Source organism: Galeopterus variegatus, unplaced genomic scaffold (genome assembly GCF_000696425.1).
Source record: "Galeopterus variegatus unplaced genomic scaffold, G_variegatus-3.0.2 Scaffold3892, whole genome shotgun sequence".
Classification (NCBI taxonomy): Eukaryota; Metazoa; Chordata; class Mammalia; order Dermoptera; family Cynocephalidae; genus Galeopterus; species Galeopterus variegatus.
Window position 1 is genome coordinate 52,270 of NW_007730003.1, and position 27,470 is coordinate 79,739.

Consider the following 27,470-nt stretch of genomic DNA (forward strand, 5'->3'; position numbering starts at 1 on the left):
AAGGTTTTAACCAAAAGGAAAAGTTCAAAAAGTTCTTAGCCTAAAAATTAAATACATGTATCCTTATGGACATACTCCTTGGTAATAAAGGACAAAAAATGTGGACAGATGGGGAGCACCCCGATTTGAGAACTGTAGTTACCTTGGGGGGTTAGAGGGAGAGGAAAAAAGGGATGGGAGAGAAAAATATTTTTCATGTTTAATTTTGTCTGTGTCATTAGTGCTTGTCAAATGAACTGGCGTTTTTTTCCCCCCAAAAAAGAGAGTTAAAGCATATAGGACCAAATGTTACCATTTGTTACTTGTGGATGGTGGGTAACGTGTCTGTTTTATATATTTGGTACTTTTCTGTTTAAAATATTTTAACATCAAAAATTAAATGGCAAAAGATTCAGACAGACAGTATACTTTGTATACGTCATGCATGTAATTTATACATATATAAACAGAATGATAGAGCAAATGAGACAAAATAGGAACTGGTGAATCTGGATAAAGGATAGACCGTCTTTTACACTATTCTTGCACCTTTTCTCTACATTTGAAATTACATGCAAGTAACATTACCAAAAAAAATTAGAATTGACCTCACAAATTAAATAAATAAAACCAACCAAAGAAAGATAAAATAGAGTGCTGGTTTCAGATGGTCTTTCAAACATGAAAAAGATCCCAAAATAAAATGAACTGGGGGGAAAAAAGTTCCAAACTAGTTTAATCTTCTGATTTTACAGATGTGGCCAGAGATGGGGGTATCTTGCCCCAGGTCCCCCACGGGAGACCTTTTGCTTTATGCAGACGTTATTCAGAGAGCATTTTTTGCCTGTTGGTGGCCACCAGCTTTATTCAGACCATCACAGATTGTCATAGATTGTTTTGCCCACAGCCCTCATCCCTGCCTGGGGACTTGTAGCCCTGGGGAATGTAACCCTGGGGACTTGTAACACTGGGGACGTGTAACCCTGAGGGACAACACGGGGTGTGTATGCACGTGGGAACACCACCTTGATTATAGCCACGGCTCAGACCCACATGAGCAGCTCCAGCTGTGGGGCCTGCCAACCCTGCCCAAGGCTTTCATTTTGTTGACACCCCCATGCTCTTCTTTCCCAGACAGCTCAGCAGCTCCTCCTCCTACAGCGAGGATGTTAGCAGGCACCACAATAGCACCGCCGAGCTGCAGAAAGCTGGGGCCAAGGAGGAGACCTGGAAGCTGATGGAAGCAGACAAGGCTCAGACAGGACAGGTGAGGTCTGGCTCTCTAAATGATGATGGCCGGAGTTTACAGAGCACTCACTGTGTGCTGGGCGCTGTGCAGAGAGCTTTGTATATATTAACTCATGCATCTCAGAACCAGCCTGTAAAGTACTATTTACAGTACCAGAAACTAAGGCCAGAGAGGCTCCATGATTTACCTGGGGTTGCAGCTCGTGAGTGGCAGAGCTGGGATTTAAACCCTGGCAGTTGTACTCCAAGGTTGGCACTTGTAGTCTCTGCTGTACTGACTGCCACCTTGCTTTTGAGCAACTCAGGGCCTCTCACTAGCTGTAGGTGACCTGGATGCTTTAAATCAGGGCTTCCCACAGCCTGGGCTTAAGTTGTGCATGACATGGTTTCAAGTTGTGCACAGAGGCAGCACTAAAGAACATTAAATGGTATAGAGAAATGTTTTCTCACTTCTCTTTTAGTCCTTATGATTACATTAGTGAGAAAGTCTCAGTTGGATGCTAGCCTGTAAAACCTAAGAATAGCCAGCCTCTCTCCATAATGAGGAGAGCAGGTTTCAAGCTCTTGGTGTTTTTGTTTGTTTGTTTTTTTAAAGATCATCTATTTTGGGGTAAGTGCCAGTAATTTTCCATTTATGGTAATGATCCAAAGTTTGTTTTTAAAAATATATATGGTTATGTTAAAGAAAAGAAGAATGGAGGTTTTAAAATAAGTAAAAAATAAGTACACAGATAAAAGAAATCTTATTGGTACCCCAATAGGGGAGGTTGGGGCACTTTCTCTAAGATCTGCCCAGACATATCAAGAGCCTCTCAGGACTCTCTGTTCCCGGCTTCTTCCCTCCCTGGCATCACACCTGGGGCCGTGGATGGTGGCAGAGGTGCAGATGTAGTGTCTCCTCTCCCTCTGCTCTTACTGACCCTCCAGGGTGCCAGAGAGATGACCCCGAGTCAAGGACTTGGGCAGGAGGAGCCAGAGATGCCAGGACCACTTAATTCTCATTTAATCTCCATATCAACCAGAGGACATGGGTCCCAGTATGATCCCGATTTTATATGTGAGGAACACTGAGGCTTGTTGCTTATAACTTGCCAAAGTCACACCAAGAGTGGAGCTGGGCTCAACACACCCAGTCATTTTTGACCCCTGTGCCTACCACATTCAGTGCTCATGAGGAACAGGTCCCCCGGCCCTGCAGGCTGATTCCAGGGACCTCAGGCAGCTCGAGCTCGGCTACATGGTGGGGCCAAATGGTGAAATAAACATGTTCTTAATTCTGACACCCCCCTACCCCCATACCCTATTTCAATTTCAAGATCAGAGACTTGGAAAAAATCAAAAGGAAGCAATCACATGATCTTTCATCTTTCTGCTAGATTGTAGAGTCAGATGATTTTCTTGAGCCAGAATTCAGCATGAAAACTTGAAATGACAATGAACACACACATAGGGACAGATACCTGGAGTTTGTTGAAACTAAGCCAGGCAGATTGGGCGGGGTGCTGGCCTAAAGCGGGTCTCCTGTCTCTGGCATCAGGAGGCCACAGGTATTTGTTTGGCCCCATGTTGGGCTCCTCAGGGAATATAGGAATGAAAGAACCCTCCCCCTGCTTCGCCTCGTGGAGCTGGGCAAGCACCAAGCCGTGGGAAGCTTCTGCTTTCAGAGCACATGGAATGGTGGAAGTGAGGGACAGTTGTGGGGTTGGAGGTGACCTTGGTCTTAGTTGCTAGGCAACAGGTCACATCCTCCCATTTGCTTAAAACTCATTGATACTCATTCTTTGAGCTTGGAAGAAGAAGAAAACAAAAACACTCATTGATGGCTTGCTGTCAGTCCTGGAGTAATGGTGGGAATTATGAGCAGGATCTCCCGGGCCCCATGTGGTCTGGCCGCTACCTGCTTCTCCCGCCTTGTCCTGTTCCTTGCTGCCCCGTGTTCCCTCACTCCCCCCACCCACTTCCTTTGATTTCACCAAACGTGCTGCGTTCCCTCCTACCCCAGGGCCTTTACACATGCTGGCTCTTCCACCTGGAGTGCCTTTTTTCCGTTTTCAGCTGGTTAAACTCTTTAATGTCATTTCTTCAGGGAAAGCCACCTCTGATACCTCTCCACCCTGGGTTAGGTCAGCATGCCCAGTTTTATACTCTCATAGGATTAGGTACCATTTACGGTCCTTCTCTGTAATTGTGTATTTGTCTGGATGATGATTTGATGAAGGCCTCTCTCGAGGCGCATCTGGAAGCTCCATGAAGGCAGAGACTTTGGCTTTGTTTGCTGCTGGCTTTCTTTGTGGAATAACTAATGCGAAGGATGTTACTGGTGTGAGCAAAGGTAGGCGGGCTGGACTGTGTGGGTGCTGTGGAGCTCCCTGACCTTGTGTGGCTGGGGCGGGGTGTGTTTTACGAGATGTTTTCTCTCCCTTGGTCTCCAGGTCAAGCTCTCCGTGTACTGGAACTACATGAAGGCAATTGGACTTTTCATCTCCTTTCTGAGCATCTTCCTTTTCTTGTGTAACAACGTGGCCTCCCTGGCTTCTAACTATTGGCTCAGTCTCTGGACTGATGACCCCATTGTCAATGGGACCCAGGAGCACACTAAAGTCCGGCTGAGCGTCTATGGGGCCCTGGGCATTTCGCAAGGTGCGTGCCACCACCTCCCACCCCACCTGATTTTGGCACCTGTGATTATAGAATTGGGCCCCCAAGTTTTCAGGGTTTTGTGAATCCGCAAACCAAGTCAAACCCAGAAGAACAGTACCTATCACCTGGTAGACGCTGATATTTGCAGGATGAGTGTTTCTTGAATGCTTTGTTTCATACGGCTCTAGGAGATAGAAGGGAGGAGAGTGCCAGTGTGCCTATTTTATAGACGAGAAAAGCTGAGAACAGAGGCGACTGGGAGCATTGTGAGTTGGGAGGACCCCTGTGTCCCTTGTTGCTCTGTCAGGGTGAAGGGGCTTCTGTGAAGTCTCATTTGTGGACCTGCTCTGTGAGGGTGGAAATTAGTTAATACTAGTGGTTCTCAACTATGGACAGTGTTGCCTCCCCCCTCCCCCCCAGGAGACATTCGATAGTATCTGGAAATACTTTTGATTGTCACAACTTTATTGGAGGCCAGGGATGTTCCTAAACATCCCACAATACACAGAACAGCTCCACGCGACCCCCCCAAAAAAGAGAATTATCCAGCTCCATAGAATTATCCCACCTCTTGTCAGTAGTAACAACATTGAGAAACCCTGCTATATACCCTTCTTTGTGGTCCCATGGAGGTCCCCAAATACAATAGCATTAATAATAACAGCTGATGTTTATAGTGTGTACTGGGTGCCTGGCTCTGTTCTAAACACTTTTACGTGGTTTTACTTATTTTATCCTTGCAGCAATCCCATGAGGCAGGAGCTAATATTTTCCCTGTTTTAGAGATGCGGAAATGGAAGCACAGAGAGGTTAAGTAGGTTGCCCAAAGTCACACAGCAAATACATGGAGGAGCTGGAATTGAATGAAGCAATCTCACACAGGAGCCCTGGCTATTAACTGCTGTGCTGTGTAGTATGAGCTGTGTGTTTGTGTGCTCATAAAAACTGTATATACATACACACATATATTCAACATCTGATTTATATGTGTATACAATAAGTATAAATGCCTGACATGTTCAAGCACTTCCTGTATGCCTGGCACATTGCCAGATAGGGAATTTATATTTGTCAGTGCTCCAAGGTAAGTAGCATAGTCCCCATTTTACAGATGAAGAAACTGAGGTGCAGAGAGGTCGGACCTTGTGGAAGGTCCCACAGCTGGTAAGTGGCGGAGACAGGATTTGGCAGTGTTGGCTCCAGAGCCTGTTGTTTTAGCCCCCGCCTTTTAGGTTTCTTCCTGATCAAAGAAACCAAGATAAAAGCCTCTCCATCCCTATGAAATTTTGCCACTCTGGAAAGAACAGTGCCCTACTGTGGGTTGTTCAGAGGAGCCATAACTGTGTCTTGATCTCGAGGAGATGGCCTTGAAAAAAACCGTCAGAAGAGCAGACATGTATTTCTTGAGTTTCTCAATTTCTAACCTCTCCTCCCCCTGCCAATGGGACAAATGACTGTGGCCTCCAGAATATAATTGAGGGAAGGTAGAGAACAAAGAGGGCGTGGTGCTTACCTGGCCTCACACAGCAGCAATGTCTGTTCTAGAGCTGTGCTGTCCACAGGTGGCTATTGAATTTCAATTCATTAAAATTAAATAAAATTTAACAATCAGTTATTCAGTTAGACTGGCCCCATTTCAAGCGCTCAATAGCCAGTAGTGGCTAGTGGCTCCAGTATCGCACAGATAAAGACCATTTCCATCATTGTAGAAAGTTCTGTGGGATAGCGCTGGCCTAGAGGAGTATAGCATGTGGACGACGAGCTTGACTCTGGAGCAGGCTGCCTGGATTAGAACCCCAGCTCTGCTTCTGATGAGCTGCGTATATTGTAGGCAAAGGAATTCACCTCTCTGGGCTTCAGTTTTCTCATCTGTAAAATAGGTAGTGATTAGAACTTATTCAGGGTCGTCATGAAAACTAGATGCATATAAAACCCTAGCATACTGCTTAGCAAATGGTAAGTGGTTAATAAATAATAACACCATTGTTATTAGAAGTTGGGAGTCCAGGCCTGCCTGTCCACATGGCCACTCCTCCCTGTAGCGCCCGACCCCCCTGGGCCCCTCTCCCCACTGTGGAGTTTAACTCCAGAGTGTTTGTAGGTGTCACCGTGTTTGGCTACTCTATGGCCGTGTCCATCGGGGGAATCTTCGCTTCCCGCCGTCTGCACCTGGACCTGCTGCACAGTGTCTTGCGGTCACCCATGAGCTTCTTTGAGCGGACCCCCAGCGGGAACCTGGTGAACCGCTTCTCCAAGGAGCTGGACACGGTGGACTCAATGATCCCACAGGTCATCAAGATGTTCATGGGCTCCCTGTTCAACGTCATTGGTGCCTGCATCATCATCCTGCTGGCCACGCCCATTGCCGCGGTCATCATCCCGCCCCTGGGCCTCATCTACTTCTTCGTCCAGGTGAGAGGTGGGGTCCTGGTGTCCGGGATGAGCCCTGCTACGTCTTGTGCTCCGTTGTCACCTAAGAGCTCATTTCATCTCATCATTTCCCCAGTGTGGAGCTGTTGAGGATTTGAGGAGGTTTAGATTTGTTTTTGTCCATTTTAAATACCTAAATTGATTGTTTTTAGCTTGCAGTAACAAAATGTACTTTTTTCTAATAAGTTTTATTTTGTTTTTATTTATTTCTAGCTGTAAATTAGAAAAGGAAACAAAACCTATAGCTATAAAGACTATTTGTTATTGAAATTTTTTTGAGTATAAATTCTTTAGTTCCTAAGCCTCCTGTAGATAATGGAAATGTAAATAATAGGAACTTAAACGGATGTGTTTTGTTTGTTTGTTTGTTTGTTTTCTTATAGTGTAAATTTAGATGTAGGCATTCAGAGCTGGTATGGTAACTCAATGACTTTAATATCCCAGATTCCTTCTTTTTTTGTTTTGTTTTGTTTTACTATCTTTGCACAAGCCTTCCTTTTTTTTTTTTTTTTTTTTTTTTTTTTTTGTCCGGCAACGGATTGCAACCCTCAGTGTCGCCCCCGTACCGGACCGGGACCGGCAACGGGATCGCAACCCTCGGTGTTGCCCCCGCGCCTCGCTCAGCCAGTGAGCGGGAACCGGTCTGTATGTGGGATCCGAACCCTCAGCGGGAGCGCCTCCGCGCTTCCCAAGCAGCGCACTAGCGCAGTGCGCCACCGGGCCAGCCCCAGGCCTTCCATTTTTAAGTTGGTCTCATGGTCCGATATAGCTGCTAGAGCACCAGCCATCACATCTGCATTTCAGAAAACAAGATCGAGAACATCTATTGTCTAGAACTTAGTCATGTGACCTCTTTTATTTGCAAGGGAGGCTGGGAAGTATAGTTTTTAGTTGGGCAGGTTGCAGTTCCCAACCAGAAGTTTCTTAAGGGGATATTGGTTAGGCAATTGTAGTCTCTACCACATCCCTTCTGTAGAAACTGTTATCATATGTTCTTTGAACACATGCAGTTTCTTAGGTAATTGTGATATAGATATATAGATACAGTGTTTCCGTTTGACAGATGAGTACTTGAGGCTCAGAGAAGGGAAGCATCTTGCCCAAGTGGCAGAGCTGAGAGTGTGAACCCAAGTCTGTTTGATTCCAAAGCTCGAGCCTTTTTTGAAGAATTAACTGAAGCATAATTACTAGTAGTAATTGGTTGTTTAGATGGGAGTGTTCCGACTGCAATGCTAAATAAAAGTAAGAAACCACGAAGTGCACCAGACCTCAGACCACACTGTTGCGGCTCTTCTGGTGGGGTCCAGGAGGCTCTGGTCCAGTCAGCCAGCCCCCAGAGCCCACCATGCTGTGGCCCCGTGATTAGTGAACTTGAACAAAGATGGAATCAGAGAGTATAGGTCCAGTTCTTGGGGCCTCATTGTATCCTGCTGAAATTGGTGCAAACTTTTTTTTTTTGGAGAATCATCCAACGGCATTTACCAAAAATGTGATCTGTGTTCATACCCTGACTACAGATTTTCCTGTAGGACCCAATCTAAGAGAGCAAAACTGGCCAAATGCAGTTTTTGAGGCAGCTCAGGTATCTGCCAATAGCAGGATCTTGGGTACACCATGGAGCTATTCCATGATGGAACGTTTGTGTAGCTCTTAACAGGGACAGTTAGGAAAACACCGTTGTTGCAACACCAGTTATTTTATTTTTAAACAACAAAGGAAGTGAATTTAGCAAAGGATCAAGTTTTATGCACACTGTCGTTATAACTAAAAAGAAATGCATGATGTGTGTGGGCAGGGCAGGAAAGGGAGGCAAAAATGAAAACATTGCCTTTCTAAGGGTTGGGGTTATGGTTTTTTTTTTTTTTTTTTAAATGGCTTTTAGCTAAATATATACCTACCCTATAAATCAGCAGTCTCACTCCTAAGTATATGTGCAAAAGCAATGAGAGAAAACAAGCAATGCTAGAATGCACTTAGCATCTTGATTTATAGTCACCCAAAACTAGAAACCACTCAGTTGTCCATTAGCAGGAGAATGACATTGTAGTGTAGTTATACAAGGGTACTTCAAAAAGTTCGTGGGAAAATTCATAGTATCTTCTATTTTCCCAAGAACTTTTTAAAGTACCCTCGTACAGTGGAAATGATTCAGTAATAAAAAGCAATGAACTATTAATACACACAAGAGCATGGATGAGTCTCACAGATGTGATTATGATCAAAAGAAGCCAGACACGAAAGAATACATACTGTGAGATGTCATTTCTATGAAGTTTAAGAACATGTAAAATGAACCTATGGTGATAGAAGTCACAACAGTAGCTATTCCTTGGGGGACAAAGATTACTGACTGAAGAGATACAAGGGAATTTTCTCAGGTGCTGGAAATGTTCTATATTTTAATGAGGTTGTGGTTATACAGGTGTAGATAAATGTAAAAATTCATCAAGCTGCATACACTAAAGATTTAGCGTAATTTACAGTGTATGTATATCACAAAAAGCAGCTTTTAGGTATATGTATATATAGGCATGCATACATGCACACTGATGCGCTTTTTTGGTAAAAAAAAAAAATCTAAAAGTGATGTGCTGAAATTGGAATAGCGCTTCTCTCAGGATAATGGATTTGTCATTTTTATTTAATCTTCCCATCTATATATTCCAAAATTTTTTTGATCGATATACATTACTGTCTTAATTTTAAAAGTAAGTTCTTTTTAAAAAAAGGTCATGTAAGAGATAAGATGATGATGCAGGATCCTGTTGGAGTTTCCATGTTACTGGAATATGGCCTTTCTGCTTTATGGGCTTTGACATCTGTGAAAACCTCTTGGCCACGTGTCTTAGTGCCTGAGCTGTCAGCCTATTACCTGGCACAAGGCAGGTGCTTGTCCAGCGGCTGTTTAATCAGGAGCGTCAGACACCGCCTCGCTCTCTGGAAGAGTAAGCCAAGTCCAGGAGGTAGTTTGTGCTGCTGGACTAGAGAGAAAAAGAGAAGCGAATAATTTTTAGAACATCAGATCATTTCTGAACAAAAATTCATCTCGGGTTGGATTTTTCTAGCAAATAAGAGTTGGGGAAGTGATACATGGAGTAATTGAGCATGTAAAACACTTTGGAACTATTTGCATCTGAATTGAGAAGGAAACTGGTTTAGAGAAGGGGGGGTTCGAGGGTGAGGTGGGGACAGATCATGCAGGGCCAGAGGTCTGGATTTCAGTGGGAACTGCTGGAGGAGCAAAGACATCTGATCCATGTTCCGGGAATTGGCAGGACAGCTGTCCGGAGACCCTCCCGAGGCCTGGGTTTGCATGGTCCCTAGGTTAGCTTACAGAGGTCCTGGGCCCCCAAGGGGCTGCCCCCACAGCTTCAAATTACCATCCCTGTGACCACCTAGAAAGAAGCTGCTGGTCACAGAGGCCTCATAAATGCCACCATTGTATTCGGTGGCCCCCAGGGAAGGACTGCCTGAAGTGGCCCAGGGCACCCAGCTGGGGCAGGAGGCAGGAAGGCCATGTCCCTCACAACCCTTTGTGTACCTGTCCGGCTCTGCTATTGATAAAGCAGTTGCATGTAAGTTATCACATTAGCACCTTTGGAACAGGGAACCCTGGTCTCAATAGTTACATTTGGATAGATGAGGAAACCGAGGCCAAGAGGGCACAAGTGTCCTCAAACCACCAGTCCAGTGTCTTACCTGGCTCCTCGGATCTTCCAGAGGGTAACAGGCCCTTTTTCCATCTCCAGTAAGGCTCTGTGCCTGGCACTGGCTGAATGCCAGGTTAGGACAGGAGCATAGCAAATGTGGTCTTTGCCCTCTCAATGTAGTGTCATCATTACCCAGGAGATGGCTCCCAGGGGACAGGAGGCCCCCCTCCCCCCAGAAAGTGACATTTGCGCTAACATCTGCAGGGTGATGAGGAACAGCCTGGGCCAGACAGGGATGGTGGTGAACGCAGGATGAGTCATGCTAGCGGGTGTGGTTGGCCCCTAAGAACTGTGACCCCTGAGAGCAGCAGGAGGCCACTTTATCCTCATGGGTATGTCAGCTTGGGTGAGTGTGCTGGCACTGGCCATTGTGTGGGTACAGTCACTGCCGAGGGGTGTGATAAATGGTCAGAATTCTCTCACTTAATGATAGCAATAGCCACCATCTAATTGAGTACTTACCCTTAGGTCGAACCATGTGAAATTGCTGATATTCATTCATTTGCTACCTACACAAACAGCCATGTCTTCTGGTTCAACCTAATATTGCCACGCACTGTGCTTAGTGACATTCTGTATGTATATATGATAGATGAGATGTGTGTTTGTGTGCAAAAATGTGATATGTTACATGTAAGAGTGTGTGATTCTTACATGTCATCCTCCCAACGATCCTGTGAAGCAAGCCTTGTTGTTCCCATTTTACAGATGAGGAAGCTGAGGCTCAGCGAAATAAAGTAACATGGCAGTGTTTATATTGTTAATCAGTAGTAGTCGGGATTTGAACTGAGGCCTGGTTGACCTCAAAACCTGTGCCTAAAACCACACTGTTGGGTCCAGAAAACGCTGGAGGTTAAGGGCTTCAGAGAGGCAGGACAGTATAGCAGTTAGCACTTGCAGCCAGACTAGCAGGGTTTGAATCCCAGCTCTGCACTTCCTAGCCATGCGACCTTGGGGAGGGGGCTAACCAGCCTCTTGGTGCCTGAGTTTATCCATCATAAAAGAGGAATGAGCACCATGTAGGTTTTTGTGAGGACTGAATCAGCTGATGTACGTTTTGACTTGAACAGTACTTGAACAGTGCCTGGGACAGCAGGCTAGTAAGTGCTAGCTGTTATTACTGTTATCGCCGCTGTCATTGGTGGTGGTGGCACTGTGTCTGCAGTTCTCCATGTGGGCGGGAACACCTGTTAAGAGCAGCCCAGCCCCAACATTTTGCCTGCTTGGAGGTACAGGTTACGTCCAGACTTTTCTCCAGCACAGCCCCGGGAGAATGGCATGAGGGGACCTTCACCAACTCTCCCTCCCACATCTATTCTCTCCTCCCACCCCAGAGGTTCTATGTGGCCTCCTCCCGGCAGCTGAAGCGCCTTGAGTCGGTCAGCCGCTCCCCGGTTTACTCCCACTTCAACGAGACCTTACTGGGGGTCAGCGTCATCCGTGCCTTTGAAGAGCAGGAGCGTTTCATCCACGAGAGTGACCTGAAAGTGGATGAGAACCAGAAGGCCTATTACCCCAGCATCGTGGCCAACAGGTGGGCATGCCAGGCTGCGGGAGGGGGCGAGGAAGCCTTCGTAGTGCCTTGTCCCTTTGCCTCGATTTCCTCTATGTGTCTTCTTCCTGGAGGAGGGTGTCTAGCCAAACTCAGGCCCTTGCAGAAAGAGTGGACAGACTTGGTGAGAGGAGGGGACAGACTAACCATCAAAAGCAGACAGGAACACCGGAAGCATGCGGCACTCTGGGAGCATGTAAGTGCAGGGACAGAGTTCTTCTAGAGTCAGCAAACCCTGCAAGCACTGTCCTTTAACTGTGGTCCTGGTGACACAAGATCATTAGTGACAGGCAGAAGGTGCTACTGAGTATTTATGTTCCACAGTTCTTGACTGAGAGGAGATCATGCACACCCGTGTAAGGTGCGTCAGAAGCTGAACCACCAAATCGCTATTTTGTGGATCTGAAATGAATAGCATCAATCAAAGAAAGGTGCAGAAGTTCGCTAATTATTTGCTGAATTTAGAGAAGTATCTGCTTTATCCCTAAAATAACATCCTTCTTACCCATTGCATCCTGATAGACTTTCTTGAAAAGTGGGATACAGGGGAGGCAGGTAACAGTGTCCTCCCTGGAAGTGACCCATAATCATCATACACAGAATAATCCCCCAGTGTAAGGCTGAGTGGGGAGACCGTGGGTTACTGGGACCTTGACATCCCTTGCAGAATTTTTAGGGAGTTTGTTAAAATCCAGCTCTGTCTGTGGAGTATTTCACACGACATGGAGATCAGTCACATGGACATTAGGGCTGTAGTGGCAAAAGCTCGACAGTACCATCCCCCTAGAATGGCTTATATTTCAAAACACTACAATAATATTCCTAGTGCTGCATGATATCTTAGAAAAGTTAGCTTCAAACAAATAAAAGATCTGTTTATATTTTAAAAGGTAAAGTAATACATTTTAACCTTTCTGAAATTAGGATGAGTCCTGGCCCAGGAATGTTACAGGGACATTAAAAATGATGGTTTTCATGTGTCCTTTGGATCCATCTCTTGCCAAGAGACTTATTTGGTTTTATTTATTTATTTATTTATTTATTTTGGTGGCTGGCCGGTATGGGGATCTGAACCCTTGACCTTGGTGTTATAACACTATGCTCTAACGAACTGAGCTAACTGGCCAGCTCGCCAATAAGAGACTTATTTTAAAACAGCAGTGCCCTTACAGTTGATGACTTCTTAGTTCTTAAGGATTTCCAGGACATCTTTTTTAAAAATGCGTATGTGTGTCTGTTTTAAAGGCTTGAGTGAGAAAAAGTTGGTTCTTAAAAAGGCAAGCTTCATGGGCCGGCCCGGTGGCGCACTGGATAGTGCGCCGCTTGGGAAGCGCGGCGGCGCTCCCGTCCGAGGGTTCGGATCCCACATACAGACTGGCTCCCGCTCACTGGCTGAGCGAGGCGCGGGAGCAACGCCGAGGCTTGCGATCCCGTTGCCGGTCCCCGGTCCGGTACGAGGGCAACACTGAGGGTTGCGATCCGTTGCCGGACACGGAAAAAAAGACAAAAGACAAAAAAAAAAAAAAAAACAAAACTTCAGATTCCTGGGCAGCTCGCTTCTAGAGAACTCTGTCTTTGTCCCTGGGCTTGCTGGATTCATGAAGAGTTACTGACATTGTGTCCCTTGGCCCACCTTACCCCTGTGTTTTAAACGAACAGTGCCGAGCAGGTGTCTCTCTGGAACTACTAGGGAGTTATTGCAATTAGAAAAAGGGTCCCCCCTGCCCCCTTGAACTGGAAACCAGGTCTTTGAGAAACTGACTCTGCATGTGTCTGTCTGTCTGCCCTCCCGTGTGTTTTGGTGCAGGTGGCTGGCTGTGCGGCTGGAGTACGTCGGCAACTGCATCGTCTTGTTTGCTGCTCTGTTTGCGGTGATCTCCCGGCACAACCTTAGCGCGGGCTTGGTGGGCCTCTCGGTGTCTTACTCCCTGCAGGTAAGTGGGGATGCTCTTGGCTGGCTTGTTAAAGTCTCCTAATGGGGGAGCTGGTTGTCACATCCCAGGCCTTTGCTTTGGATTCCTGTGGGAGTGGGGGAGGGGAAGAGAGCCGAGTGGAGCTTGTGGAGCAGGGACAGATGCCTGGCTGGAGCAGGAGAGGAGTTTGACAGGTGGCCAGCATTCACTGTCAGTCAAGGAGACTCCTTGGTGGCCCAAGAACATGCTCCTGCTACAAGGGAAATACTTTTAAGACTATAAATTTGCCTCTAAACACTTGCTTTAGATGTATCTCATGAATTTTGATACATTGTGTTTTTGTATTATCCAGTTTAAAATCTTTTCTCATTTCCTTTCTGATTATTTGTGTGGCCCATGGGTTATTTGGAAAATGTGCTTGAGAGAAGCAGTGTGGCAGGTCTGAGTGATGACTGTATGTGGGGTTGGTAAATTCTGTATCTTTCTTATCTGAAAGATTTCATAATTCAGAATTACATCATGAAAATAAAATAATGGGTGATCCCCCTAGAAACTCCACATGACTCTTTCATCTGCAGGTCACCACATACTTGAACTGGCTGGTTCGGATGTCGTCGGAGTTGGAGACCAACGTTGTGGCCGTAGAAAGACTCAAGGAGTATTCGGAAACAGAGAAGGAGGTAAAGCAAGGGCCCCTGCCTGACCTCTGAGCCATGTCTTGTATATCTTCTGCCTCTGAGCGGGAGGGTAAGTTGGATATCCCACCAGGTAGAGTCCATCTTACGCTTGTCCAGCCTCTTTGCTGCTGTACCTACTTAGAACTACCTGGTTTTGGGGCAAGAAAATAGTTGGCAGTTCTTCCCTTTTATTTCTCTTTTATGCCTTTTGATGAGATCACAGAGAAAGTCTTAGTTTGGTGCTAATAGGTCTTTAACACCTTACTAGTTGAGATGATCTCCCTTCAACAGACAGCAGCCTTCAACAGGCTCTGTGTTAAAAAAAAAAAAAAAAAAAAAATTTTTTTTAAATCTGTTATTTGTTTTTATGGAAAGCTTCTGTTATGGAAAATAATTTGTGATTTTATATAAATTTTCCTCTTAAAGAAGTTGGAAAATAAAGTACAAATGAGTTGGTTAAACGTTAAAATAAGTGAATTAGTACGTGGATATTGCAGAAATCATGATGTAAAGAATTAACCAAAGTTTAGGAAAATTTGCAGTTATTTAACCCAAGTCTCCATTTTATAGATGGAGAAAAAGGGATCGTAGGGAGGGACGATGGCTGACCCCAAGGTCACATGTGGCTCAGTAGAATAGCTGGGACTAGGACCCAAGTCTTCTGTTATGGAAAATAATTTGTGATTTTATATAAATTTTCCTCTTAAAGAAGTTGGAAAATAAAGTACAAATGAGTTGGTTAAACGTTAAAATAAGTGAATTAGTACGTGGATATTGCAGAAATCATGATGTAAAGAATTAACCAAAGTTTAGGAAAATTTGCAGTTATTTAACCCAAGTCTCCATTTTATAGATGGAGAAAAAGGGATCGTAGGGAGGGACGATGGCTGACCCCAAGGTCACATGTGGCTCAGTAGAATAGCTGGGACTAGGACCCAAGTCTCCAGACTTCAGTGCCACGTTGCCCCTAATAACTGCCTCATTATGCCTGGAACACCACCACCAACAGCAGCAGTAGAGGTGGTAATGACAGTCACTAATGCCTGGTGATACCACCAGTAGTAATAATAACAGGGACACATAGCATGTCCTTGTGGTGTGTCAGGCCTTGTCCTAAACATTTTGTCTAGCATAATTCATTTGATTTTTACCCAGCCTTACTAGTAGAGGCTATTATTATCTCCATTTTACAGGTGAGAAAAGTGAGACAGGGGTTAAGTTACTTGGCCAAGGTCACATGGGCTGGTAAATGGTGCACCCAGGATTTGAGACTGTGACATTGTGTTGTACTCCCTCCCAAGAAGTTGCCCATTGGAAATGAAACCAAGGCCTTGGTTGCGGTCTGTCCTGAGGGATTCACGGCGATGACTTATGCCCAGTCCTTTAATATTCTGACCAGGTCTCGTCATTGTTGAGCATTGTTCAGAAGGTGTGAGTGCCCCCCTGTGGAGACATGGGTGCACTACATGGGGAGTTTCCCACCCAACTTAGAATAACAACTTTAGTGAGGTAATTCATGTGCAATTCACCCATTTAAAGCATGCAGTTCAATTGAATGATTTGTATAAAATGTTGTAAAAATAACAGTATTTATTATATGTAGTTAGAAAGTTCAACCGCATTCTCTCCAGTCCCCTCTGTTTTTACAGAGTCTCCCCTTTATTATATACATAAATGATAAAATGGAGATATGCTTGTTGTAAATAATAATAAAAGAAGTTTATGGAGGAAAAACAGTAAAAGTTCTCTTTTGCTGTCCCCTTGATTCATCTTCTTCCCTTGTGACCCTGGACAAGTTACTTACCCTCTTTGTGTCTCAGTTTCTTCGTGTGTAATCTGGGGGTAATGACAGGACCCCCCTCCTGGAGCGCTGGGAGGACTACATGAGCCAAGTGATAGTCATTGGCACGGTGCCTGACACGTGGGAGCCTCAGTTCTTGCTGCTGCTTTTATCATTGCCCTCCAGACCTCGAAGGCAGCCAGGGTAGCTCACCTTTACTCTGTGTCTGTCCAGAGAAGACCACTCATTGCACTGATTCAGTCCTGAAGTATTTATTGAGCACCTGCTGTGTGCACTGAGCCCTGGGACACAGCAGTGAACAGTTAAAGAACCTGTCCTCACAGAGTGGACAGTCCAGTGGGTGTGGGCGATAGGATAAACCGATACATAAGTCTTAAATGCAAGCAGGCAGCCAGTTCTCGAAGGAGAATGAAGTTGGGAAGGTGTTAGAAGGACACAGGGTAGGAGGGCCATCCAAATTGATCTGCAGGCTGCAGGATGTGAGCAGGCTGAGTGGGTAGTTTGGGGAGGAGAATTTCAGGCAGAGGTTGGTTAGAGTGAAGTGTTATAACACCAAGGTTAAGGGTTCAGATCCCTGTACCGGCCAGCTGCCAAAAATCAATCAATCAGTCAATCTCTTGGCAAGAGATGGATCCAAACTCCAAGTAGAGAAAACTGCAAATGCAAAGACCTGGAAGCAAGGCACGTGGGTGTGTTCAAGCAACAGCCAGGAGGCCAGTGTGGCGACCAGAGGGAGGGAGGGAGGTGAGGTTGGAGGGGTCTCAGAGGCCAGTACAGGTAGATCCGTGGTACATGGGATGGATTCGGATTCCTTACTCTCCTCTCCCCCCACTCCCACCGCTGTGATCAAAGGCTCCCTGGCAAATCCAGGAGACAGCTCCGCCCAGCAACTGGCCCCAGGTGGGCCGAGTGGAATTCCGGGACTACAGCCTGCGTTACCGAGATGACCTGGACTTGGTTCTCAAGCACATCAACATCACCATCGATGGAGGAGAAAAGGTGGGTGCACATCTTCTTTCCCCCCACCATTCACAGTCAGGCCCAGGCTGCCACCAGGCAGGTGAATCCAGCAGTGTCATTCCCCCAGCTGGTCACAGCACCATCCCGTGTGGTTGAGTGGTTTTTTGGAGGGGCTTGTGGAAGCAAATGCTGTTCAGAGAGTGTCCAGCAGGGTTGCAAACTGGCAGCCCAAAGACCAAGTGTGGCCCACTGACATGTTTTGAAAAAAATCTGAATAAGTTGCAAATACTAAAAAATCTGGATCATTTTACATAAAAATCCATTCTCTGCTTTTCATGAAAGGTCAGAATCTCTAGCAACACTGGGCCCACTCTCCCTGCCCGGCTCTCTGTAGACAAGACGTGAGCCTCCCTGTTCACCCTGGTCCTTCCCCACCTCGTTCATCTGTCTGCTTGGCCTCTTGAAAATGTTCAAGTTAGCGATCTTTTAGAATAAGAAGCTGTTCCTGGAAGATGCCCTTGCCCTGAAACCCTTTGACCTTCCTCAGGAATCAGACCAAGAGTCTTCCTGGCCATTTGCCAGGGGACAATGCTTCTTTCATCTCAATGTTCAGACTTGTTAAATTGTCCCTTCCAGAAGGCCCAGAATGTTCCATTCCCACAAGATAATTTCTCTAACTTACAACAAGGGAAGAATGGGGTGGGGATGGGGGTGCGATGTTCTTGTGGAGTCTTTTTGGCTTATGTTATATCATGAGGATGTTCGCATGCCTGCTGCTCTGTGACATCCCTGTCAGAGGGTAGAGCCCATCTCTCAGGAGCCCAGATGGGAGGGAGACAGTTATAACTGGAGGTCAGGAACGTCAGTCATTGGCCATTAACCAGGGAGCCTGGTTCCCTCAAGGGGGATGAGTAGAGACCAGGTCATATCAAAAGGCGTGCCCGGGGATCTGCGAATCTTCGAGATATTCCAACAGCTCAGGGTGGGAACTCACCATCAGAGGAGTGAAAAGCAATGTGACAACATGGGGAAATACGGTGATGACTTAATATCCTCTTGAGCTCAAAATAATAGAGCTTTATTGAAAATTCCTTCTGCCTGTTGCCTGTCTCGTTGGAGATCTCTAGTAACTTATACAAAGAGCTATTAATTCCTTGGGGAGCCTGGCAAAGAGAAGAGAGTCCTTCTTGACCTCTGGCCAAAACAGCCCCTAAAGGAGTGTCTCTGGGAAGCAGGTGACAGAGAGGGCTGTGGAGGGAGTTGGGTCGGCCAGATGACTGAACTGCTCTGGGGCAGACACCTGAAATGAGGGCCATCCCTGGATACCAGCTTTCCCACCTCACTCTGGGCCCTTTGTGTCCCACAGGTTGGCATTGTGGGGAGGACGGGAGCCGGGAAGTCATCCCTGACCCTGGGCTTGTTTCGGATCAATGAGTCTGCCGAAGGAGAGATCATTATCGACGACGTCAACATTGCCGTGTCCCACAGGTTGGCATTGTGGGGAGGACGGGAGCCGGGAAGTCATCCCTGACCCTAGGCTTGTTTCGGATCAATGAGTCTGCCGAAGGAGAGATCATTATCGACGACGTCAACATTGCCAAGATTGGCCTGCACAACCTCCGCTTCAAGATCACCATCATCCCCCAGGTGGGTCCGGGCAGGGCCGGGGCTGAGGGGGCTGGCAGGTCCTACAGCTGCACTGAAAGTGGGATAGGGGTATTTTCAGGACAAATGTAAGTTTGTTCCTACTTTATTATTATTGTTAATATTATTGAAGTTATGCTGCTGCTTCTCCCTTGAATCTCCTCTTAGATAAAAATAACAATGTGGGAATTAAGAGGGTGTCAGTCCCTCACTCCTGCCACCCAAGAGGCAGTTTCCTGAGCATCTAACACAGTCCACTAAGACACCACCTCTCTCTGCTGGCTAGCGGAGTCGGGCTGAGAATCTCTAACCCTTTCAAGAACTGGGCAAGAAATTAAGAATTTTCTAGACCCATCCCTATAGGTGGAGATTCCTTAATATGTTGCCTTTTAGTATAATTTTTCCCAAAGTTTCTTTCAAGATTCTCTTTTGGAGTTGGGGGACAGGGAGGACTCTACACTACTTTACTGTTAGGAACTACCCAGGCTGTGTCTCCCTTCTCGAAGGTTCCTAATCCGTTCGCATATCAAAGGCTCTAGGAGGTTCTACAAAAAAAAAGAAATCCGTTTTATTATGTTTAACCCAGGATTTTCAGACTTATTTTTTTCATTCTTAACATCTCCAGAAAGAGTGATTCTGAGGAACTCTGCACCCCTGGCTTCAGCAATTCCGGCGAGGATGTTTATGCCCCACCTCATTGCTCCACCCATGTCCAAGGTGACATGAGCTTCACATGCCGTCTCTCTCCTCTCTGAACAGGACCCCGTTTTGTTTTCGGGTTCCCTCCGCATGAACCTGGACCCGTTCAGCCAGTACTCGGACGAAGAGATCTGGATGTCCCTGGAGCTGGCTCACCTGAAGGACTTCGTGTCAGGCCTTCCCGATAAGCTGAACCATGAGTGCGCGGAAGGCGGAGAGAACCTGAGGTGGGTGGGGCGTGGGCAGGGTGACACTGGACACGGTCTCCGAGGTGCCTCCTTGGTTGGGGTGTTTGAAGATTCTGCCCTCTCACATCTGTGTCAGACCTGGATTTGAGTGCCGGCTCTGCCACAGACAAGGTGTTTGTCCCTTTACCTCCTGGAGCCTCAGTTTCTATGTCTGTAAAATAGTGGGTTTCAATCCAGGCTCTTTTTACCCTGAGGTATAATAACTGGTATGGACAATAGGTTTCCTTTCTCAGACCAGCTGTATTTAAATGGGAGTGGCTGTCAGTTGTTAAACCATTAGAAGGCTTCTCTGCCAGACTGCTCTGAGCTCCCCAAGTCCCTATCCACTGTGCCCACGGCCTTGGTCCTTCTCCCTGGGATCTTCCCATGATCCACCACCTGAAGTGTCAATGCCTGGAACAGTGGGGAACTTCCAGGGTTTTGCTCTGGTGTTATTAGTCAGTGCCTGGTTTGGTTATTTGGAGCCATGACAACCAACCCTGTACCCTCCATTATCTTCTACAGTGTAGCAGTGATCAGTTGTTCTCACACTAGGGTGGTCATCGGGTGGCTCTGCTGATCTTGGCTGGGCTCATTCGTGTGTCTGGGGGTCAGCTCAGCTGGGGCAATAAGGGTACGCTCCATGTGTCCCTCATCCTCCAGCAGACCAGGCCGGGCATTTCATGGTGATGGCAGAGGCACAAGGGTGAGCAAGCTCCAGTGTGCAGTCCCATGTCAAACCTCCACTGGCCTTACGTTCACCAGCATCACATTGACCAAAGCAATGGCTGAGTCCAGAGTCAACTGCAGGGGCCTGGCAGTGGGATGGGGATGCGTGGATATGGGGCTGTTTTGCTATACGCTACACCACCCCCACTGAACTGGACACATATTCTGAATATGACCTCTGAGCCCCATGTTGAGGATGATTCTGAGCCTGCTTCTTGCTCAGCAGGAGATACGTTGCGATAGATTAGTGATGTCTGCCACAGGCACAGATGTGGGGAGTGGACGTGCTCTCTTGATCGAAGCAACACAAAGTCTCTTTTTCCTTTTCCTGGCTCAGGCCTGGGTTCAAGGTCAGGGGTGGTTTGACTCTCTGTCTCCTGGTCCTTTTCTCCTGATCAAGTGTTGGGCAGCGCCAGCTCGTGTGCCTGGCGCGGGCCCTGCTGCGGAAGACCAAGATCCTCGTGTTGGATGAGGCCACGGCGGCCGTGGACCTGGAAACAGACGACCTCATTCAGTCTACCATCCGGACTCAGTTCGATGACTGTACTGTCCTCACCATTGCGCACCGGCTCAACACCATCATGGACTACACAAGGTGATGCCCCTGGCATAGAAGGCCCCTGGACCTTAGAGGTTCCCCCCAATGACTGATTCATTCATTCAACACTGTATTTGGGCTTGGTGACAGCCCTAGTTGGTGGACCCTCTCTTGATCCTGGGTAGTACCAGGTATTTCTGGCTTCCCTGGCTCATCCAGTCAGCATATGTGCGTGGAGTATCTCCTGTATTCCTAGAACTGTTGCAGGCACCGAGGAGTTCTCAGGGTGCTGTTGATAAGGTGCCTGCCTCAGGGACCATGTAGCTGAATTGAAGGAGACAGACATTGAAAAGAAAAATAAGGGCCGGCCCGGTGGCGCACTGCTACAGTGCGCTGCTTGGGAGCACGGTGGCGCTCCCGCCGAGGGTTCGGATCCCACATACAGACCGGCCACTCACTGGCTGAGCGAGGTGCGGGTGCAACACCGAGGGTTGCGATCCCGTTGCCGGTCACGAAAAAAGACAAAAAGGAAAAAAAAAAAAAAAGATATAACTGTTAAGTAAAATGACACTTCTTGAGTAGTTATGATGTTAAACTATATTATATAAAATCAGTACGCATAAAGTCCTTTAATAATATCAGTTAAAATGGTAGAAGAAAATACCAGAAACATGTAATATAAAAGTAGTCTAGAACCACTCAGCTTAAAAAGCCTAAAATCTCTAAATATTATTCCTCACTAAAAGAAACCAGCCTCCTTAGAAAAATGGCTGATCCCAGGGCTAGGACAGCGACAGTGTAAGATGAGTCCTAGGCAATAAATAAACCAGGTGATTTCAGGGGGTGGTAAGTGCTGGGATGGAAATAGAACGAGGAGATGGGATAGTAAGTACCAGGCAGGGCCACTGTATACAGTGGACACTGGAGGCTCCATGCCTGGGTCCTGCAGAAATGTTTTATGTTCTTTTAAAAATCAGAAGGAAAAAATGAATGTACTCCAGCCTAGATTCTGGTTTTCTTTGTACCAACAGTTGTAAAATAGAAGATTTTAATATCTCGTATGGAGAAAGCAACCCCACAGGCATCAGTGCCTAGGGCCCGTGAAAGTCATGGTGTGGACCTGGTACCAGGGTGTTGAGGGTTTTGAATTTAGCATAGATGGTCACGGAAGGCTTCTCTGAGGAGGTGACATTTGGGCTGAAACCTGAATGATGAGAAGGAATCGGCTGTGGGAAGATCCAGAACAGGAATCCAGGACCTTTTCCTGTATGGGGCCAGAATATTTTTGGCTTTGCTGGCCATGTAGTCTCTATTACAGCTACTCTGATGTTGTAGCATCAGGGTAGCCATAGACAATATGTAAATGAATGAACGTGGCTATGTTCTAATGAAACTTATAAAAAACAGTCAGTGGGCCATAATTTGCCTACTTTGATCTAAAGGAAGAATATTCTAGGCAGAGGGCATGGCCAAGTGTAAAGGTCCTCAAATGGGAAGAAATTTACTGAATTCAATGGCTAGCAAGGGGCCAGTGTGCCTGGAGGTTGGAATTGAGGGGACAAAGGTACTAGACGAGGCCAGAAAGGTTGGCAGGGGCTAAATCTTAGCACCATGTAACCACAGTTAAGAAGTTTGGAACTTATTCTAAACGCGCCGTGAAGCCATTGAAGAGTGTGTGTGTTGTTGTTTTGCTTTTTGGTGGCTGGCCAGTATAAGCATTAAACCCTAGACCTTGGTGTTATGCTCTAACCAACTGAGCTAACTGGCCAGCCCCCATTGGAAGGTTTTAACCAGGAGAGTGACATGGCAATTTTAAAAGATCATTGAGCACCTGCTATGTGACAGGTGCTGTGTTGAAACATTTGAGATCCAAGGGAAGAATGGTCAGAAATGAGGTCGGAAGTAGGCGGTGTTGGACCCTGTAGGAACCAGTATACTGGGGATCAGCAATCTATGGCCCCTAGGCCAAATCTGGCCCACTGCCTGCTTTTATGAATAAAGTTTTATTAGCACATAGCCATGTCTGTTCATTTTCCTGTTTTCTCTGGCTACTTTCACGCTATATAGCAGAGATGAGTAGTTGTAACAGAAACCATATGGCCCTCAGAACTGAAAATATTTACTATCTGCCCTTTCCAGGGAAGGGTTGCTGACCCTTGATGTAGACTGTATTAAGATCTTTTTATTTTACTCCAAGTGTAATGGGACAATGGACGTGAACAGTAGATACTGTTGTCATCATCGGTGTTACTACGCTCACCATTGTGGATGTGGGGGCAGACGTTAAGGAGGTAGCTTCATGGGAATTTGACATTTACTAGAAAGAGACTGAGGATGGGCAAGCAGTTGGAAGGCTACTGCAACAGTCCTGGCAGAAGATGTTAGGGGCCTGACTCAAAGCAATGACTTGCCTGGGTCGGATCCTGGGGACACGAGGTGCCAACCCCTTTCCTACCACCCCTCACGAGGTCTGTGTCCTCTCCCCCAACAGGGTGATCGTCCTGGATAAAGGAGAAATCCGGGAGTGCGGTGCTCCCTCTGACCTCCTACAGCAAAGAGGTCTCTTCTACGGCATGGCCAAAGATGCGGGCTTAGTGTGAGTCTGGAGCTGGCACAGCTGGTCAGAACTGCAGGCCAACATGCCAGCATCCTTGAGAACCAAGCCTCCCATACTGAAAACCAAAAAACCCCTCCAAAACGAAGACAAACCCCCACAAAACCAAAACACGTAGTGGCAGCCACCCACCTAGTCCCCTGCCTGGAATTGGCTGTGAAGAAACAGGAGAGAGACAGATGCACCCCACCCAAAACATGCACACCCTTGCCTCCGGTCCCCGCAAGACACACATTCTTGCACCCCTGGGAACACAAACTTGTGCCCCCGGTGCTTCCCACAGAGGAATTTTTGGTAGTCAGACTTCTGGAGGAATTGGTTTCATCAAATATGCTAGTGACCAAATCCAGCCAACTGTGTCAGATCTCTCCAAAGTCTGCAGATGCTGAGTCTTTGAAAAGCTCCCGTTTTCCATAGGCCATTCCTGTCATCTTTTACATCCTTGTCTGGTTCTACCCGGAATGCTTCCTGTCCGCAAGGCTGCAGTCTTGAGGTTGAGGGGCCTGGAGAAAATCATTGTCACCACCTGTGGGCAGTGTTCCAGGGGCCTGGATAATCCTCCTACCGACATCTGGTCTTCCAGGTGCTCAGATGCTGGGAACCAGCACCCCAGCGCTGCCTCCACTGGGACTTGCTTCAGAGGCCAGAGGCAGCCCTGTGCACCCACATCCCTTGTCCTCATCAAAGGGACTTGGCGGACAGGTGATCTGGACCTGGGACTCCAGATTCTGGGGCCATCTCTCATTGCCAACTTTGCTCACCTCCCACCCACTCCACTCTTTCCCTTGTCTTTTCTTTCCTGGCTCTTTTTGCCCATTGCCGGGGCAGGTTTCTCCTCTTGTTACCTGAAAGCAGTGCACATCTGCTGATGGTCATGAAGCATTCAGAGTAGGGAGCATGAGGTACCTCCCGAGTATCACCAGTTGGTACCAAAAAGAGTTCCCTTGAGTCTTCTCTTTGTGTTTAGGTTTAAATTTCTCACCCTTGACATCTGGTTAGCTGCCAAGGGGTGGCTTGGTAGAGAACTTGACATAGATACCGATTCTCTTCCAGGACAAGAAAAGAACCCATTCACGCATGTCAGTGATTTTTTTTTTTTTTTTTAAATACTGCTCCGGGGAGAAAAACAGTTGTGGGACTTCGATTTCTTAGGAGGGCCAAGGTGCAGCATTCCCAGGGAATAGCCAAAAGCTGGCCTTGCATTTGACAGTTGCTCTGTGTGTTCCTGGAAGAAAACGGTGAAGCAGCGAACTTCCAAGCCTGGCCTTGAGATGTCTCAGTTGGAGACCGAAGTGAGACCCAGAAAGCAGCGGGAGCTCACTGCTGCCTGAGGATCAGACTTGCTGACTCCAAACCCAGAGAAGCATCTTTCTTCTTTTAGGTGGAAATATATATTTATTTTTTTGTAAGTTATATCATCCTTTCGCGTTGGATAAACCAAGTTTTTCTGGGAGATCTTTTTGTAATGCCTTACACTGGAAACGTGAACATTTGCAAATAATTTCAGCAAAAAAAATATATTTTATTTCTTTCTAAATGACCATTCTGTTTTCTTTGGGGCGTCACTGAAGAGACGTGACATCCTCTTGTCTGTTCTATTCTCTTTCTCTTTGGCAAATATAGTGGGCCCTCTGTATCCACGGGTTCAACCAACCACTGATCGAGAATGTAATTAGGCCTGTGTCTGTACTGAACATGTACAGACTTTCTTGTCATTGTTCCCTAAACAATACAATAACTATTTACATAGCACTTACATTGTATTAGGTATTGTAAGTACTAGAGATGATCTAAAGTATATGGGATGTGCATAGGTTACATGCAAATACTGTGCCCATTAGGGACTTCAGCATCTGTGGATTGTGGTATCTGTTGGGGGTCCTGGCACCAATCTCCCATGAGTACCGAGGGTTGGCTGTATGTCATCTCTAGTAAGAGCTGTTGTCAGAAATGGGGAATTTAGGGCCGGCTCAGTGGCGCACTGCTACAGTGCGCTGCTTGGGAGCGCGGTGGCGCTCCTGCCGAGGGTTCGGATCCCACATACAGACCGGTTCCCGCTCACTGGCTGAGCGAGGTGCGGGCGCGGCACCGAGGGCTGCGATCCCGTTGCCGGTCCCGGTCCGGTACGGGCGTGACACTGAGGGTTGCGATCCGTTGCCGGACATGAAAAAAGACAAAAAAAAAAAAAAGATGGGGAATTTAGGAGTCAGGAATCAGGTGGTGTTTAGTGGGGAGGCAGCCTGGCAAGGCATACAGAGCCTGGGCTTCAGGGTCACACAAATCTGGGCTTGAGTCCTGCTATTGTCATTTGCTGGGCATGGTACCCTGAGCAAGTCATTTAGCCTCTGTGCCTCAGTTGCTTTGCCTGTCAAACGAGGCTGATCATTCATACCCACCTCATGGGGATGTTATGAAGCTGAGCAGTGATGTGTGAAGTACATGTGGCCCAAGTCAGGTTCTGAGACACAGGCAAGGCAGAAATCCCATGTGGCCAAAGTTACCCTAGAAAAATTCCTTTGTATTAGTCGGGATAGACGAGGGCATGCTGCAGTAACAAATTAGCTGCAAAACCCTGGGAGATGAACACAAGGGTTTATTTCTTATATGATTCTGGATGCAGGTCAGGCAGCTCTCCAGGGTAGCTGCCTTCCAGGCAGTGACCAAGACTTTGCCTCTCAAGAGCTGGCTTCCAGGTCCCCACAGCAAGAGAAGGGAGAATGAGTGACTCACAGCGGCTCTTCAGCATCTTAAACCAGAAGTGATGCAAGCCAATTCCACTTACAGTCCAGTGGCCAAAATGAGTCACATGCCACCAGCCAAACCACAGAGGAAGTGGGGGAATGTACGGGCACACATGGGAGAGAAGTATTTCTCCCATCATAATTGATGTGCTTTCCGAGTTCTGCATAGTGAGGCAGTGGGACTGGGGTGTTTGGTTTCTGATTTTTTTTTTGGTGGCTGGCTAGTACAGGGATCCGCACCCTTGACCTTGGTGTTTATAACACTGCACTCTAACCACCTGAGCTAGCCAGCCAGCTCTGCTCTCTGACTTTGAATTGGGTGAGTCTGGGCTGTGAGAAATGCCTGCATTTGGGGAACACGCTATTTCTGCCACACCCTACAACTGTGCACCAGGGACATGTGTAGGTGGAATGTTTGAGCCCAGCTAGCTCTCCCTCGAGCACTGCTGTTGCGGTTGAAATCATTGGCTTACATTAGTGACCACCAGAACAGGAAGGTGCTCTGTACAAAAGAGCCGGTGAGGCCATGACTGTTAGAATTAGTAGCATTCAGATCTGCCAGGTGGGGAGATTTGATTTTAGATATAAAATGTGTTTCTGTCTCAGAACCTGACCCTGAGTGTTAAAATCCCAGGTCAGATCCTAAGCAGGTTTGACCTGGTGTGGCCCTGTGGGTGGGTGGGGTGCTCAGGAGGGATCTGGGACCAGGGTCAGGTTTAGTCTGCTTTATGAAGAGGGGGCAGAGTGAGGCATTAACTCCTCAGCAGGGAGTACTGCAGTGCCATGGAAGGAGAAAGGGGGGTCATTGGCTTTGTTGTGTACCTACTATGTGCCCAGTCCTTGGCTCAGCGGCTGCAAAGCTCTTCTCATTGGAATGGCTCCTGGGAGCCAGAGAGGAGAAAGGAATCGGCCGATGCTTCCCAGTGTTGCCTGAGCTTCTTGTCCATTCTCACACCTTCCATCATGTCCTATGGCAAATTCAGTTGACTGTGTAAAACCCCCAGAATCTAATCACTTCTCCTCCCCCCATTAATGCCACGCTGGTCCTGGCCACCCTCATCTCTTCTTTGTGTCCCTACGGGGGCTTCCTCAGTGGTCTCCTGGCTCCTGCCCCTCACCTGCCTTACATCAAGAGTCTGTTCTCGGGCCGGCCCGGTGGCGCACTGGATAGTGCGCCGCTTGGGAAGCGCGGCGGTGCTCCCGTCCGAGGGTTCGGATCCCATATACAGACCGGTTCCCGCTCACTGGCTGAGCGAGGCGCGGGAGCAACACCGAGGCTTGCGATCCCGTTGCCGGTCCCCGGTCCGGTACGGGGGCAACACTGAGGGTTGCGATCCGTTGCCGGACACGGAAAAAAGACAAAAAAAA

The 27,470-nt window shown here is 47.2% G+C and overlaps 1 protein-coding gene across 1 annotated transcript in view; it reads left to right on the plus strand.

The window, feature by feature from the left end:
• The window catches only part of ABCC1 (ATP-binding cassette, sub-family C (CFTR/MRP), member 1), a 69,935-nt gene extending 45,034 nt beyond the window's left edge, over positions 1–24,901 (plus strand). Inside the window, exons 14-24 of the mRNA XM_008586230.1 lie at positions 1,038–1,246; positions 3,660–3,867; positions 5,969–6,279; positions 11,342–11,541; positions 13,367–13,493; positions 14,051–14,152; positions 16,803–16,949; positions 18,399–18,557; positions 19,314–19,480; positions 20,610–20,804; positions 23,239–24,901. Coding sequence (XP_008584452.1) covers positions 1,038–1,246; positions 3,660–3,867; positions 5,969–6,279; positions 11,342–11,541; positions 13,367–13,493; positions 14,051–14,152; positions 16,803–16,949; positions 18,399–18,557; positions 19,314–19,480; positions 20,610–20,804; positions 23,239–23,347 — 1,934 coding nt within the window. The 3' untranslated portion in view covers positions 23,348–24,901. The remainder of the gene's footprint in view (positions 1–1,037; positions 1,247–3,659; positions 3,868–5,968; positions 6,280–11,341; positions 11,542–13,366; positions 13,494–14,050; positions 14,153–16,802; positions 16,950–18,398; positions 18,558–19,313; positions 19,481–20,609; positions 20,805–23,238) is intronic.
• Positions 24,902–27,470: the final 2,569 nt, after the last annotated feature.